The 13,888-nt window shown below is 48.4% G+C and overlaps 1 protein-coding gene across 1 annotated transcript in view; it reads left to right on the top strand.

Moving 5' to 3' along the window:
- The window catches only part of Upb1 (beta-ureidopropionase 1), a 30,780-nt gene extending 18,091 nt beyond the window's left edge, over positions 1-12,689 (top strand). Inside the window, exons 5-10 of the mRNA XM_057751615.1 lie at positions 2,422-2,583; positions 4,068-4,237; positions 9,513-9,594; positions 10,226-10,268; positions 10,988-11,142; positions 12,562-12,689. Of these exons, the coding sequence (XP_057607598.1) occupies positions 2,422-2,583; positions 4,068-4,237; positions 9,513-9,594; positions 10,226-10,268; positions 10,988-11,142; positions 12,562-12,672 (723 nt within the window). The 3' untranslated portion in view covers positions 12,673-12,689. The remainder of the gene's footprint in view (positions 1-2,421; positions 2,584-4,067; positions 4,238-9,512; positions 9,595-10,225; positions 10,269-10,987; positions 11,143-12,561) is intronic.
- The last annotated feature ends 1,199 nt before the right edge of the window (positions 12,690-13,888 follow it).

A 13,888-nucleotide genomic window follows, 5' to 3' on the forward strand; every position in this document is an offset into this window, starting at 1 on the left:
CTCTCATGGAGCTATTGATTCATTGTTGTGGTAAAGGAAAGGGGCCAGGGTGAGGACTGTTTCCATCAATAAGCCTAGATGAGGGCTTGAGGGAGAGTGTGGTTAGAGCTCCTGCCAGGAAGACTTGTCAGCATCAAGAGGGACCAACGTCCTTCATTGAGGTCACAGGTAATGGTGGCTTAGGTGGTGTGGAGGACAAGTGACCATCTGAAGCTGCTCAGTCAACAGGTCCTGATGTCCGTATTGGAGACAGAAAGAATTTAGTGCCTGCTGTGGCCTTGAATGTGTTCCCTGAAGTTGCTGAGGTAGAAATATGTAAGATGAGTGTTGTCAGGAGGCATATGATAATGGTGGTCAGGTCGTGAGGATTAAGCTCCTGTGAGTGTTTTTCTTTAGCTCCAAAGTGTTTTTCTTTTAACAAAAGCAAGTTCAGCCTCTTCCTCCTCCCTCGCCCCCACCCTCGGATGATTCCACACAGAGGCCCAGCAGCTGCGGGCTGCTGCTATTGGACTGACTTCCTTGGGCCCAGAACGCCAAGGACAAATCTCTGTTCTCTATGAACCACTCTTGGTATCAGAGCACAAAATAGACTCAGCAGCAAGGTATCTTGGTACAGATGAGAAGAATAATGATAATTCATCAAACCTTTTGGAGACAGGGTCTTCCTCTAGGTTTAGTAGCCTGGAGCTCACTATTTTACCCAACTTAGTCATAAACTCATAATTCTCTTCACCCCAGCCTGCCAAGTTCTAGGATTACAGGTGTTAGCTACCATACCTGACTCCATTTTATTTAGCTTTAAATATCTTCCATTTATTCTTTGACAGTTTAATACGTGTATACAATGTATCTTGATCCAAAGCTTCCCCTCCCATTCCACAGTACACCCCCTGTCTTAGTCTGGGTTTCTATTGCTGTGAAGAGACACCATAACCATGGCAACACTTATAAAGGAAAGAATGTCATTGGGGCTGGTTTACAGTTTCAGAAGTTTAATCCATTATCAAGGCAAGAAGCAAGGCAGCATGCAGGCAGACATGGTACTGGAGAAGTACCTGAGAGTTCTAGATCCAGATCCACAGGCCACAGTAGGAGAACTGAGTCCCACATGGGGCATAGCTTGAGCATATAAGACTTCAAAGCCCACCCCCCTAGTGACACACTTCCTCCAACAAGGCCACACCTCCTGACAGTGCCACTCTCTATAGCCCAAGCATTCAAACCCAAGAGTCTATGGGAGCCACCTATTCAAACCACCACATCCCCCAACATGGCCTCTTCCAGCCTTTGTGCCCTCTCCTTGGGTATGATAGCTCAAGAATCCAATTCATTGTATGAAGAATGTAAAACTTGCTATCCCCCGTGCTTTTGCCTATGTGTCCCCACTGCTGTGCCATAGACCATCAGACTCCAGTACCATTAGAGAGTCTCCTGGTGTCTCTCCCCTCCAGCCCCTGAGAAGCACCTTTCACCTTCTATGTCTGTGAATTTCATTGCTCTAGGGTTCCTTTATAGGTAAAACTTTATATATTGCTTTTTCACAGGATGATGTCATTTAGCATAATGCTCTCAAGGTTCATTTGGTTTTCTAGCATATGATAGGAATTCCTTGGATTACATGAGTGGATAAAAATCTCATTGTCTTCAGACACCACATTTTGCTCAGCCCTCCGTCTGATGGCAGAGAGTAAAACTGCTTCTACCTCTTGGCTGTTAATGATAAGCAGTAGTGTGTCTCTGAATATGGGTTCATCAGTTCATAGACCTGTCTCACTGAGTGCCTGCCTTCTCAGTATATGCATGAATGGTACTGTGTCACAATTCTCTGTTTAATATTAAGGAACTTCCACTAATTTCCTAGAGTGCCTAAATCACTTTATAGTCTCATCCCAGCTTTGCACAAGGATGATTGTTCAAATTCACACACACACACACACGGTCTCACTGTGTAGTCCTGGCTGGTCTAGAACTCACTGTGTAGAGCAGGCTGGCCTCATGAATGCTAGAGTTAAAAGTGTGTGCCACCATATCTGGCTATTGATTATTCTTGATAACCAGCTCTAGGTATCAAGACAACACTGACAGAGCCGGGCGGTGGTGGCGCACGCCTTTAATCCCAGCACTTGGGAGGCAGAGGCAGGCGGATCTCTGTGAGTTCGAGACCAGCCTGGTCTACAAGAGCTAGTTCCAGGACAGACTCCAAAACCACAGAGAAACCCTGTCTCAAAAAAAACCAAAAATAAATAAATAAATAAATAAAAGACAACACTGACATTTAATACTTTCTAAAAAACACTGCTTTAAGTAGTAGCCAAAAACCAAGTCTAATTATTTAGGAACATCGCTAAATTCCTCTCCAGTTTAAAAAAAGAAGTAATAATTCACCTGAAAGAGGAACTTCATGGTTTTCAATTCCCCCAGCTGGCAAAGAAGCACAATATGGTGGTGGTGTCTCCAATTTTGGAACGAGATCGCGATCACGGGGGAGTTCTGTGGAACACAGCTGTGGTGATCTCCAACTCAGGAGTGGTCATGGGAAAGACCAGGAAGAACCACATCCCCAGAGTGGGTGACTTCAATGAGGTGAGTACCAATCAGAGCTCCGTGGGCCTTTCTCGGGGAGGAATCCTGTGCCAGAGGCTGTGGCACGTGACGCTGCAGGGCAGAGCCGTTGTAGGGTCCAGAGAGTCTGATAGCATTGCCCTGCATCATATGGACATGAGGTGCTTAGAGCCCCAAAACCTTTCAGTAGCATGGGATTTATACATACATCATATGCGTGTGGAGGAACTTAATTTGAGCTTCTGCAATATTCCCTTGAGGTAATTGGTTCATAAGCTAAAATGCGAGTAAAGAGAGCACAAATATGAGATTATTCCTGTGATATAATCCTAGTTTCAGTGGATGCTGTTCTTTGTGACTTACATGGTATCTCAGCACGTGTTCAGGTGTCTTTGAATGTCTGTGTACAGCCGTGGTTACACAGGACTCCTTTGGCTCACTGGTGTGAAGAATTCTCAGAGAGGGACTGTTTTGATTGGTAAATACCAACTCACAAGTAGTGGGATGGTGGCCGAGGGCATTTGGCAGAAGAAAATGGACTCTACATAATTTAGAATACTAAATCTGGATTTGAACATGACTTTTCAAGAGGATCAATAGTTTGGGGTGTGCCACCCCCATCTTTAGCATCCACACTGCATCCTTGGATTGAGGGTTTACGCTGCTCTCAGGCTGGCCAGCAGGGTGAGAAGCCATCTTCAGAAGAGCCTGTGTTTCTAAGAAGCAGCTGGAGGTGGGGTGGGGCAGACACACTCCTCCTTGTTTACCCCGTGGTTAATCATTAGCTCCCTGCAGACACCCCTGGCCTGACTAGAGCAGGATCTGCTCAGGGTCCTTATCCTGGTTGCTATATAACCTGGCCAGTTTTGAAATTAATGAGAGAAAGCCAAAATCTCCAGGAGCAGATCTGTTTGGGACCAGCCTGCCCTCTAGCATCCCTTCAACTAGATCTCCATCAAGTCCTGAAGTGGCAGCCTCGGGGCTCAGGCAGGGAAGAGGAGGTTCCCATTTGTTTGTCCTACAGGGAACCCTTGGCAGGATACCAGGCTGCTGTGTGGAGGGCGTGTTTTACTCATCAGTGGGGAAAGTCCCAAACCAATTCAAGTGACACACAGTTTCCAAACAGGAAGAGTTGCCCTGGCTGGGTCTTTTCACCTCTAGCATTCTGTGTAAGGAGCTGAGGTCGGTCATTCACGTTAACATTGACCTGACCACAACCTTTTCTTGTACGGTGATTAAAAACTTCCCATAGGTTCTCCTGGAAGTCATGTGATCTACCACAAAGCAAATAGTGGGTGAAGTGCTAGGCTGTTGTCCCCCTTGGGGTTGCTTTGTTATTGTGTCTGGGTGTTGTGTGTGTGTTAACACTGCAATTCTGGAACATAAAAGAGAGTCAACACCCCAATGTTAATTTTAGATTGGTGATACTCACTTCTGCCGAGGCTGAGGAAAGCAGAGCTGTTTCCACTCTGAGGCACCAACGTAGAGCTCTTTGTCCTTTTCAGTCCACTTACTACATGGAGGGAAACCTGGGCCACCCCGTGTTCCAGACCCAGTTTGGCAGGATTGCCGTGAACATTTGCTACGGACGGCACCATCCCCTCAACTGGCTCATGTACAGCATCAACGGAGCAGAGATCATCTTCAACCCCTCAGCCACCATTGGAGAACTCAGGTCACTGGGGGGAGATATGAGGGGAGGGGCTTTCTGGACCTCATTCACCACCTCAGGCCTGGCCAGGGTCAACCTGTGGGGTTCAGACATGGCTTTGCTACAATATAGTAAGCAGGTGCAATCATCAGGATGTCTAAATCGCCGCCCTGAACCACCCTGTGATTGATTGGCTGTTGCACATTGAACCAGTTTTTCACTAGGGGGGAAAAAGTGCTCAACGTGACCATTGCATAATCTGATCTCCCCAAAGAGCCATTCTACCATTGGCAGCAAGTTTTGCTAGGATTCTGAACATTGAGACAAAGATAATACAACCACCCTCCTGCATGACGGTCTGGAATCTCAAAGCCTGACTTCTAAGTGGAGCACACTGGGTGCCTGGCCACCATGACCTCTGGACAAGGGTCTTCAGAATCCTGAGCCCTGACTCTGCCAGGCCTGGAAGGAAGGGCAGTCCTCCAGAGTAGTGCCCAGAGGGAGTAACACTGCCCAGAGGCACAGGATAATCCAGATTTGATTTAACCAGTGGAAAGGTTCCCTTTAGTAATATGTAACAGCAAGTGTTTGAGCCCCAGCTTCATCTCTAATAGAGGTCAGACTGCTTTGTCGTGGCATCGCTGAGGGCTGGAGCAGGTGAGCGCATGCGCATGAGCGGAAGTGCAAGGCAGGGAATTGGCTGAGATTGTGCTGCTGAGGGCTGCAGCAGATGAGCGCATGCGCATGAGCAGGAGTGCAAAGCAGAGAGTTGGCTGAGATCGCCCACATGGCTGAGGTTGTGCCGTGTCTCCCTTCTACTTAAGCTAAGTGTTGGGAGGTTTACACGTCTATTTGTCAGTGTTCTCATGGCCGTGAATGAACGGCTCACAAGACTCAAAGAGAGGAGGGTTTATTTTGGCTCGCGGCTTGAAGGTTTAGGACATTATGAAGGGGAAGGGAGGAGGAGTTTGAGGTGGCCAGTTGGTCATCTCACTCAGGAAGCAAAGGGACATCAGTGATGGCACTCATCTGGTTTGCTCATTTCCTATATTTTACTTAGTCTAGGAGCCCAGCTCACGGTTTGAGACTTGCAAGGCTAAGGGTTTAGGGTGGGTCGTTTTTCCTCTCAAATATCTGTGGAGATGCTCTCATAGGCTCACCCAGAGAATGTGTCTGAGGCGATTCGAAATCCTGCCAAGCTGACAATGCAGATTAGCCATCATAAGTCCGTTTGCTGTACTTCACACTCAAATACATGACTTTTAACTCACAATTTTGCACTGCTGGTCCTCGGGCCCTAGTCCTATCTCATACTGTGGTTCCTTGTTGCCTCAACGGTTCCAACATTGTTCAAAAATCCAGAGTCTCTTTTGAGGCTCAAAGATATCTATGAATCTCTGTGGGGTGGGGGAGAGGATCCCAATTCCAATATACGATGTCACAGAACAAACATTCTGATTTTATTTTATTTTTTAAATATATTTATTTATTTATTATGTATACAATATTCTGTTGTGTGTATGCCTGAAGGCCAGAAGAGGGCACCAGACCTCATTACAGACGGTTGTGAGCCACCATGTGGTTGCTGGGAATTGAACTCAGGACTTTTGGAAGAGCAGTCAGTGCTCTTAACCGCTGAGCCATCTCTCCGGCCCCCAACATTCTGATTTTAAAAGGGAGCCTAATAAGGAAAAGTCAGACCAAGCAAGACTGAAGTCCAGCGGAAATAACCACCAAGTCTTAAAGCACCATGTCTGGCTTCTGAGGCTCTTGATGGCATCACCTGGGCTCCTACAATCTTGAGTAAGCCCACCCTTTTAGTTCGACCATGTAGTTCTCTCTTGGGCCAGCTCCTTTCCCATGCCTGCAGATTTCTTCCACTGATGGCCCACAGCCCCAAAATCTCCAGTGTCCTGGGGTCTCCATAGCAACTTAGGTTTCATAGCTTCATTCATTGCCTTTAAAAGCCCCCATTGCAAGGAATCTGACCCTGCTACACACTGCCTGGCTTTCGTGGCTTTCTGAAATCTTGATGTAAGCTATCAGGACCCTGTAACTTTCTCATGTGCATGCCTGAGAAACCAATACCATGTAAACAAGGCTGCCAGAATCTGTTGCTAGCTTGAGATGTAGCCTGTCCCCACCCCCACCCCCTTTATACTACAGCCACGGTGGCCTCTATGTGCCTGGTGTCTTAATCTGGAGAAACACTTCCTAAAGCCGTGGTTTTCCAGCATAGAATGCCCTTTCTGAGGGCATTCTCAATTCAGTATCTTTCTTTTCAAATAAATTTGATTTTTTCCAAGCTGGATTCTGCCCTCAAGACACCTGTGTCTTCCTCCTTTCCTCAAGCAATCTCTTTTCTCTCACTGTAAATGTGGATAAGAGCAGAAAGGAGTAACCACACCAAAGCCTGAATGCTATGCTATCTTGAAATTTCCTTGGCCAGACAAATGTGTTTTGAATTCGGCTATGTTCAAGATTCCAGCTCAAGTATATTGGCATAAATAGAGCCTCATTCTTTGTCAGAATCCAAAACAAATGGTGTCTACCCTACTTCCTGATAGACTCTCTGTGCTCCCCTAAGAGGAACTTTATGAACAGAGTCTTAGCCATCTGAACTTATATTAGCATTCAGGCCTTTTCAGTTCTGACCGAAATGGCCCATTAATTCTCCTTAGACCATTCTCCAGTATCTCTGGTCCAAACTTCAGCATTCCCTCAAAAGGCCCATGAACACCTTAGCCAGGTTTCACAAAGCAAAGGCCCCACTTTCAATATCAATGACCTGAATAGTTACTTTTCTTGTTACTGGGACCTAAAGTCAGACAAGAAGTAAATAAAAGAAAAAAAGGGTTATTCAAAAAGCGTATGGTTCCATGGTTCAGCCCGTGGCAGGGAAGGCACAACAGTAGGAGGGTGAGCTGTGCATCTACAGGGAGGAGGTAGAGATGCTGCTGCTCAGCCACCTTCTTCCTCCCTCCTTTTAATTCCTTCTAGGACTTTAGCCCATGGCATGGTACTGCCCATGGCATGGTACTGCCCAAGTTTGGTTAAGGGTGCAACGCTGCTCAGTCTCGTCTCTCTGGAAATATCCTCATACATATCCCCAGAAGTGTATCTCCCAGGCGATTCTGAAGTACCGTCGCAAGTTAAAAGAACTCTAGGAATTTATGTACAAACATTCCAACCTGGAACTGCCTTCCTCCAGAGCATGATGGATGGGTACAGCAGGAAGTGCTGGCTTTAATTCTCTGGCTACGATGTCTATGTTCTGTCCCACTAGGGTTGGGGTCATGGGAAAAGTTCTACATTCTCAATGGATTTGTATTCAATGTCTTCTAAATGTCAGAAGCAACATTGAATTTACTTTCGCTTTGAAGCATGGTGCTCATGTTTTGAAGAACATCCCTCCAACGTTCAGAATTTTCCCAGCAGGCCCCTAAAAACCTAGAACTCAGCTATCCAATTGCTTATGTTAGGTGCAGATGGAGGTATGGGCTGGGTCTAGGAAGGGTGCTTTGGAGCCAAAGGGCGAAGGTCATACTTTGGGTCTCCCCTCAGGTTTTCCACTTGGGAAATATGTATCCTGGCGCTTTGAATGCAGCTAACTGTCCATTGTCAGTTGAAAGGCAAGATGGTCATTACTCGTCCGTCCACTAGGTCTTAGTGGAACCTTGGGGCCACCTCGTGGAGTATCCCCCCTTCACCAGCTGTGTATAAGACTTTCGGAAAGCGACTGGAAAAATGGCTTAGAGGGTAAAGGCGTCTGCCACCAAGATTGAGGACCTGAGTTCAGTCCCCAGGCCCCACATGGTGGGAGGAGAGGATCGACTGCCACAAGTTGTCTCCTCAGCTCCAAATGTGCACATACAAAATAAGGAAATAAAATTTAACAAAAAATTTTAAATACATCTGGGGAACTCCATCTCCCCTCTCAGGTTTCTCTAGCAGAACCTGACGTCTGCTTCCTGGACACATGGGTGTGCAAGGCTTCCGGGTGAACCCAGAGAGCTACCTCATGTTATGTATGCAAAGACCCTCCCCAATCTGTTATCTTGAACCTTTCTTAGCTCCAGTGAAGCAAACAGAAGTAAACCAGTGTAACGGGCACATAATTCCTTAGGTCTACAGCAGCTGAGTTGAAAAGTGATTGGTTTCTCCTTCCTTGGCTAAGATTTGCCCAGCCTTCAGCTTTCAAGGGTGTGGGGAGGTAGAAAAGCCAGTCTCTGGTCCTGGTCCCTGGAAGAGCAGGGTGCTTCATGGGATAAACTTCATGGCGTGAGTTCATGCCCTTTCACAGTTGTTCTTGTGGCCCGAAGAAGTGATGTCAAAGAGAGAAAAGGGACGCGTGAGATGTGAGTGATGATGGTGGTGATGGTGTTCATGACAAAGCAGCTGGCAGCCACAGAAAGGTCAGGGGTCAGGAAATTTCAAGCTGTTTCTTCTCTGGGTCAGTGTCACTAAAATGGGCCATGGTGAAGATAATGCAGCGTGGTGATTTTAAAACACTGAGCCCTGAGAAGATAGGAGATGTCTCACTATGTGTGCTCAGGATGCTGTGTGTGTGTGTGTGTGTGTGTGTCTATGCAAGGGTAGTCATATGAAGGATGGAAAAAATGATAGCAACTAGTTTCTTAGGCTGGTGGGATTCTGGGAAATTTTCTTAAAGTAACATATGATTATTTGTATGAGTGGCTGGTTTTCCTTTTTTTTAAGTACAGTGTTAGACAAACCCTTATGTTGTATCAGGATTTCCAAGCCTTCCCCCATGGGCCATGCATTAGCTCCCTAAACCCATAGCTCCTCTCTGATACCTACCAGCCTTCAGTTTGACTTAGAAGATGGCCTCCCTGGGAAGAATAACAAGGGTGGACATGACAGTCGCAGAACAACTATGATGTGGAACTTCATCTTCATGACCTCTCAAGCTACATCATCTCACTCAGATGTTTTGGGGGGAGACTGAGACTTAGGGTAAAGGCCGTCTGACCCCCAGTGGACTACGGCAGTGTGGGCTCTGCCTTTACCTAGCTGGCTTTCCTTAGGAAGCTGGTATTGGTTAAGCAAGGTGTTGACAAGATGGCCAGCTTGCAGATCTGTTGTCTTCAGGCTTGTCCCAGCTAGCTCAGGTGGGCAGGGTCCTCCTGTGTCACCTGGACTAGTGTTGCCTTGGCTTTCTGAGTGTTGACTTGGTGCCATGCCCAGCTCTGCTCCCAGCCAGGCTGCGTCTCAGAGCTGAGCATGCACCCAAGTGGCCGAGGCGGCTCCAATCTGCCTTCCCCTCCCCCTCTCACAGCGAGTCCTTGTGGCCAATCGAAGCCAGGAATGCAGCCATTGCCAATCACTGCTTCACTTGTGCCATCAACCGTGTGGGTCAGGTACGCGCATCTGAGGTCCAGCTAAGGAGGGGGTGCACTGGCTGATGGCCTTGGGAAATTTCACCTGCCTTTTTGCTCTCTCTGCACGCATGCCACAGACTGTAGGGTCCCAGGAGAAAATGGCTTCATCTGGTAGTTTTCTTCTGGGTTTTGGTCTCTTCTCATCCTGCCTGTCCTTTTCCCTCCCCTCCCCTTAATTTCCCCTCCCCTCCTCTCATCTTGCCTCTCCTCTCCCCTCTTCTCTTCTGCCCTCCCTTCTGCTCCTCTCCTCTCTTCCCTGTCTTATACAAGGTGGAGTGTTGATCCAGCAGGCAGGCTGACCTCACATTCATATCCCAGCTCTGAGACTTGTGGGTACCTAGCATCTCCCAGCTCCAGGATTATGAACCCAAATACAAAATCAAGTCTTGCTTTGCCTGTCGCATTCCTTGCTGGCTTCCTAAGGCGCAGCACTGGCCTGCTGAACATTTACCAAAGCTTGCTGATTGCCCAGTGAGTGCAGACCAATGCCTCCCTTTAGCTGGTACCTGCTTGGGCTCCCTTGTCGCTCTTGGGCTGGCTGGGTGATCTGGAAAGACTGTTGTGGTGCTGCCACCTAGAGGTTTATTTTAGCCTTGCACTTAATTCACAGGAACGCTACCCCAATGAGTTCACTTCTGGAGATGGAAAGAAAGGTATGTTCATGAACCTTCCAGTGGCTGGGCCTCATCTCCCCTGCTCCACCTACTTTCTCTGGTCGGGGTCTGCTCCACAGCCTGTGCCTGCTCACTGGGTGCCTAGGAACGGGGCACTGACTCTCCTCTGCTCCCTAACTGTATTGATGCTGTCCCTTGAGTCAGCATAGATTGTGACCTGGGGTCCTCAGGTTGTTATGAACTGAAGGCAATTACCAATGCACCACTGCTAGAATTCCTCCACCCTGAGGTCTGGCCTCTCTAGCCAAGAATGTGAGCCAGAAGCGCCACTTCACTTACCAACAGGGTATTTCACACCGGACTCGGTGGGCCCCTCTCAGAAAGACACAAGAGGATGAACAGAACTGTTTCACGATCCCTCCATCTGAGGGCCCAGGTGCACTCCAAACTTACCGAGTTCCGATCCTAGATTAGTCCAAATGATTGGCAGGCAGAGATGTCCTGGAATCTGTCTTAGAGGGACCACCTCACTCAGCTATGGTGGCCTTGAACCGTTCTCGGGGCAGGGGAGAGTGATGTGAACGGAACGCTATGCCACCTTCTCTTAGACTGGAAGCCGTGAGGAGGGAGACTGGTACGCGGCAGACGCGGGGGCGGTATGCCAGGTTGCTTTCTCTCTGCTATCCTGCCTCGTGCCTGCCCTCCTTCTTAACCCACACCATGTACAAACTCGTGGCTGCTTCCCTTGTCCCCTAAAGCTCACCACGACCTTGGCTACTTTTACGGCTCAAGCTATGTGGCAGCTCCCGATGGCAGCCGGACCCCTGGCCTCTCACGTAATCAAGATGGGCTGCTAGTCACTGAGCTCAACCTCAACCTTTGCCAGCAGATTAATGACTTCTGGACTTTCAAGGTGGGTCCTCAAGTCTCCTTCTGCCCGCTGCAGGCAGCTGGAAGGAGGCTCCAGCTCCCCACGGAGCAGAGGGCCAGGACTCTGCTGCGTGGGGAGGATCCCTGGGTGGATGATGCCCAAGCAGGGGCTATCAATAAATTCCCCTTTCATTTGATTTAGACCCTAGGCGCCCTCACACAGATTAATCTCAATTTCATGTCTAGAGAAAACAGTGGGCTGGCTTCTGTAATCCTTTTTCCTTTCCAGGCATTTGCACTTGTCACGAGATAAATGCTCCTGTCTCGTTCTGCCTGCGACCAGGCTCCAGTCTAGGCATTGAAACAATAGTGGGAACCGGGTCACAGGGTCTCTGCCTGGCTCTGACTCCGCCTTACTCGGTTCCCTTGGGCAAACCTCTTCTGTCCCTAGGCCTTAGGATCTCCAATGCTGCCTATGGTCAGCAGGCTGGGAGTGCAGTGCCTGCCCCACTGGGATGAGACAGTGGTGGCCAAGGCCAGGACCCCTGGAAGGGCTCCTGACTGCAAGGTTTGTTACACTGGCCTCCAGCAGTTCACAGAGAAAATTCATGTCCCCCTCTGTGTGACTGAATGGCTTTGCCAAGTGTGACGGGAGGAGCCCAGATGCGGACTCTGGACTCTGTTCCCCAACTTGACCTGAGAGCGAGTCCTTGGTTGTATTCCAGAGACTCAGATTCTCATTGGACAGACAAGGTACTGCCCATGAGAAGTTCTGACCTCCCTGTCCTCTTCTTGGGCAGCTGGGCTGAACGCAGGATTCCATTTCAATCAGAAGTTGGAGCCACGAACGTGGCCAGGTCTTTTACCAAGTACCTCTGGGAGCAGGAAGCGGAGTAGTTTCTCTTTAGATCCTTTCTGGAGACACAAACCTTCCCAGGGGTGCCAGTATGAGCTCATGCCCCTCTCCTCCATCCTGCCTCAGGCCTGACCACACCTCCAGTCAACTGGGCTGGGGTGTGTGAGTCATCTCGCATCCTTGAATTTCACTGGCATCCATGCTGAGGTCATAAGGCAATTACTTGTCTTTATTACTGTCTGAAATAACCCTGTCGATCAGCAGGATGGATATAGTTTCTGCTCTGTGGCTGCCCCCTAGTGGCCAGAGATGGTGGCAAAAAAAGGAATAGATTTTTTTTATATATATATATATTTTTTCCTTTTTATTTATTTTTTATTCTTTTTTAATTAAAATTTCCACCTGCTCCCCGTTTCCCATTTCCCTCCCCTCCTCCCAAATATTTCCCCCTCCCCCCACTCCCCTCCCCCTATCCCCACTCCTCTTCTCCTCCCCCCACACCATTCCCCCTCCCTCTCGATACTGAAGAGCAGTCCAAATTCTCTGCCCTGCGGGAAGACAAATAGATTTTTAAATCCTCCCCAGCCTGTATCTTTTTGTTTTCAGATGACAGGGCGACTTGAGATGTATGCCCGGGAACTTGCTGAAGCAGTTAAACCCACCTACCGACCCAACATTGTGAAGGAAGACCTGGTTATACCCCCTAGCTCGGGTTAAGTGGCTAAATTTTAAAATGTGTGCGGGAATTGGGGGGTGGGGTGGGGCTCAATATCCAGTCAGGAGGAGGATTGAATGGGCAAGCACATGGGGAATAACTGCTAATAATGAACACGTGATTTTCTTCTGGGGACTTGGAAATGTTTTTGGGATTCAAAAGATGATTCAACAACAATGAAAATCTATTAAATGTAACTGGATTGCACACACTGAAAGAGTTTCATTTTGCATGTGCGAATTCTACCTCAAGCTAAGAAATTCCCAGGTGCTGGGGGCGCATATCCAGCCCTTTGAAAGGAGCAGGCTCAGAGGAGGATGGGAGGGGGGTATGCTTGGGAGTGAGCGGCTTTGATAGACTTCCCAGCTTCCCACCTCTACTCGCCATCTGCGTCTACGAGAAGCCACACAGACCAGGCAGACCTCAGGTTGAGTTCTGATTCCGAGTGTCACTGCCTGTTCTCCTTTCCTCCATCCTGGTCCATTCTCAAGGTTCCATCAACCCCTTGAGGGTCAGTTTGGGAAAGTGTGTGCTAGTGGGAAGAGGGTAAAGGCAGGTGAGAGTCAGAGAGCACCCAGCATGACTGAACGCCGCCCTCAGGAAGAGGTGAGTTAACCTGCCTGAAGCTTGGTCCCATTGTGTTTCCCTGGCTGGTCTTGAACTCTAAGGTTCAAACCATCATCCTGTCATAGCCTTGTGAGTAGCTAGGACTACGGGGATGTGCCACCATGTCCGGCAGTGTGTCAAGGTATCTTCCAAATACGATTGAAGTTTATAGTCTGTTGACTGAGTGAGATCATGCCATAAAACCAAGGTGGACCTCACTCGGTCTGTTTACAGTGATAAAGAGCATCCTTGAGCCTTCTGTGGGGAGGAAGGACTTGTGTGTAGACAGCAGTTCCAGCCTTCGGAGAGAGGTTCAAGCTGCCTCCCTGACAGCCCTCTGTGGAGCTATTAGGCTTACCCAGCCAGCCCCACTATCGCTCCCTTCACGTCCTCATAATGTCTCCTAATATCTACCCTACGAGTTCTGCCTCTGGCTGGGTCTAACTGCTACAGACTTTGATGCTGAAAGCAATCCCAGAGAACGGAATCTTAAGGATGAGCTTTCCTCTTTGGTTCTGGGCTTCTGGAATTTTTTTTTTAATTTTATTGATTTTTATTGAACTCTACATTTTTCTCTGCTTCCCTCCCTGCCTCTCCCCTCCCCTTCAACCC

This window comes from Chionomys nivalis, chromosome 19, assembly GCF_950005125.1.
Source record: "Chionomys nivalis chromosome 19, mChiNiv1.1, whole genome shotgun sequence".
Taxonomy (NCBI): domain Eukaryota; kingdom Metazoa; phylum Chordata; class Mammalia; order Rodentia; family Cricetidae; genus Chionomys; species Chionomys nivalis.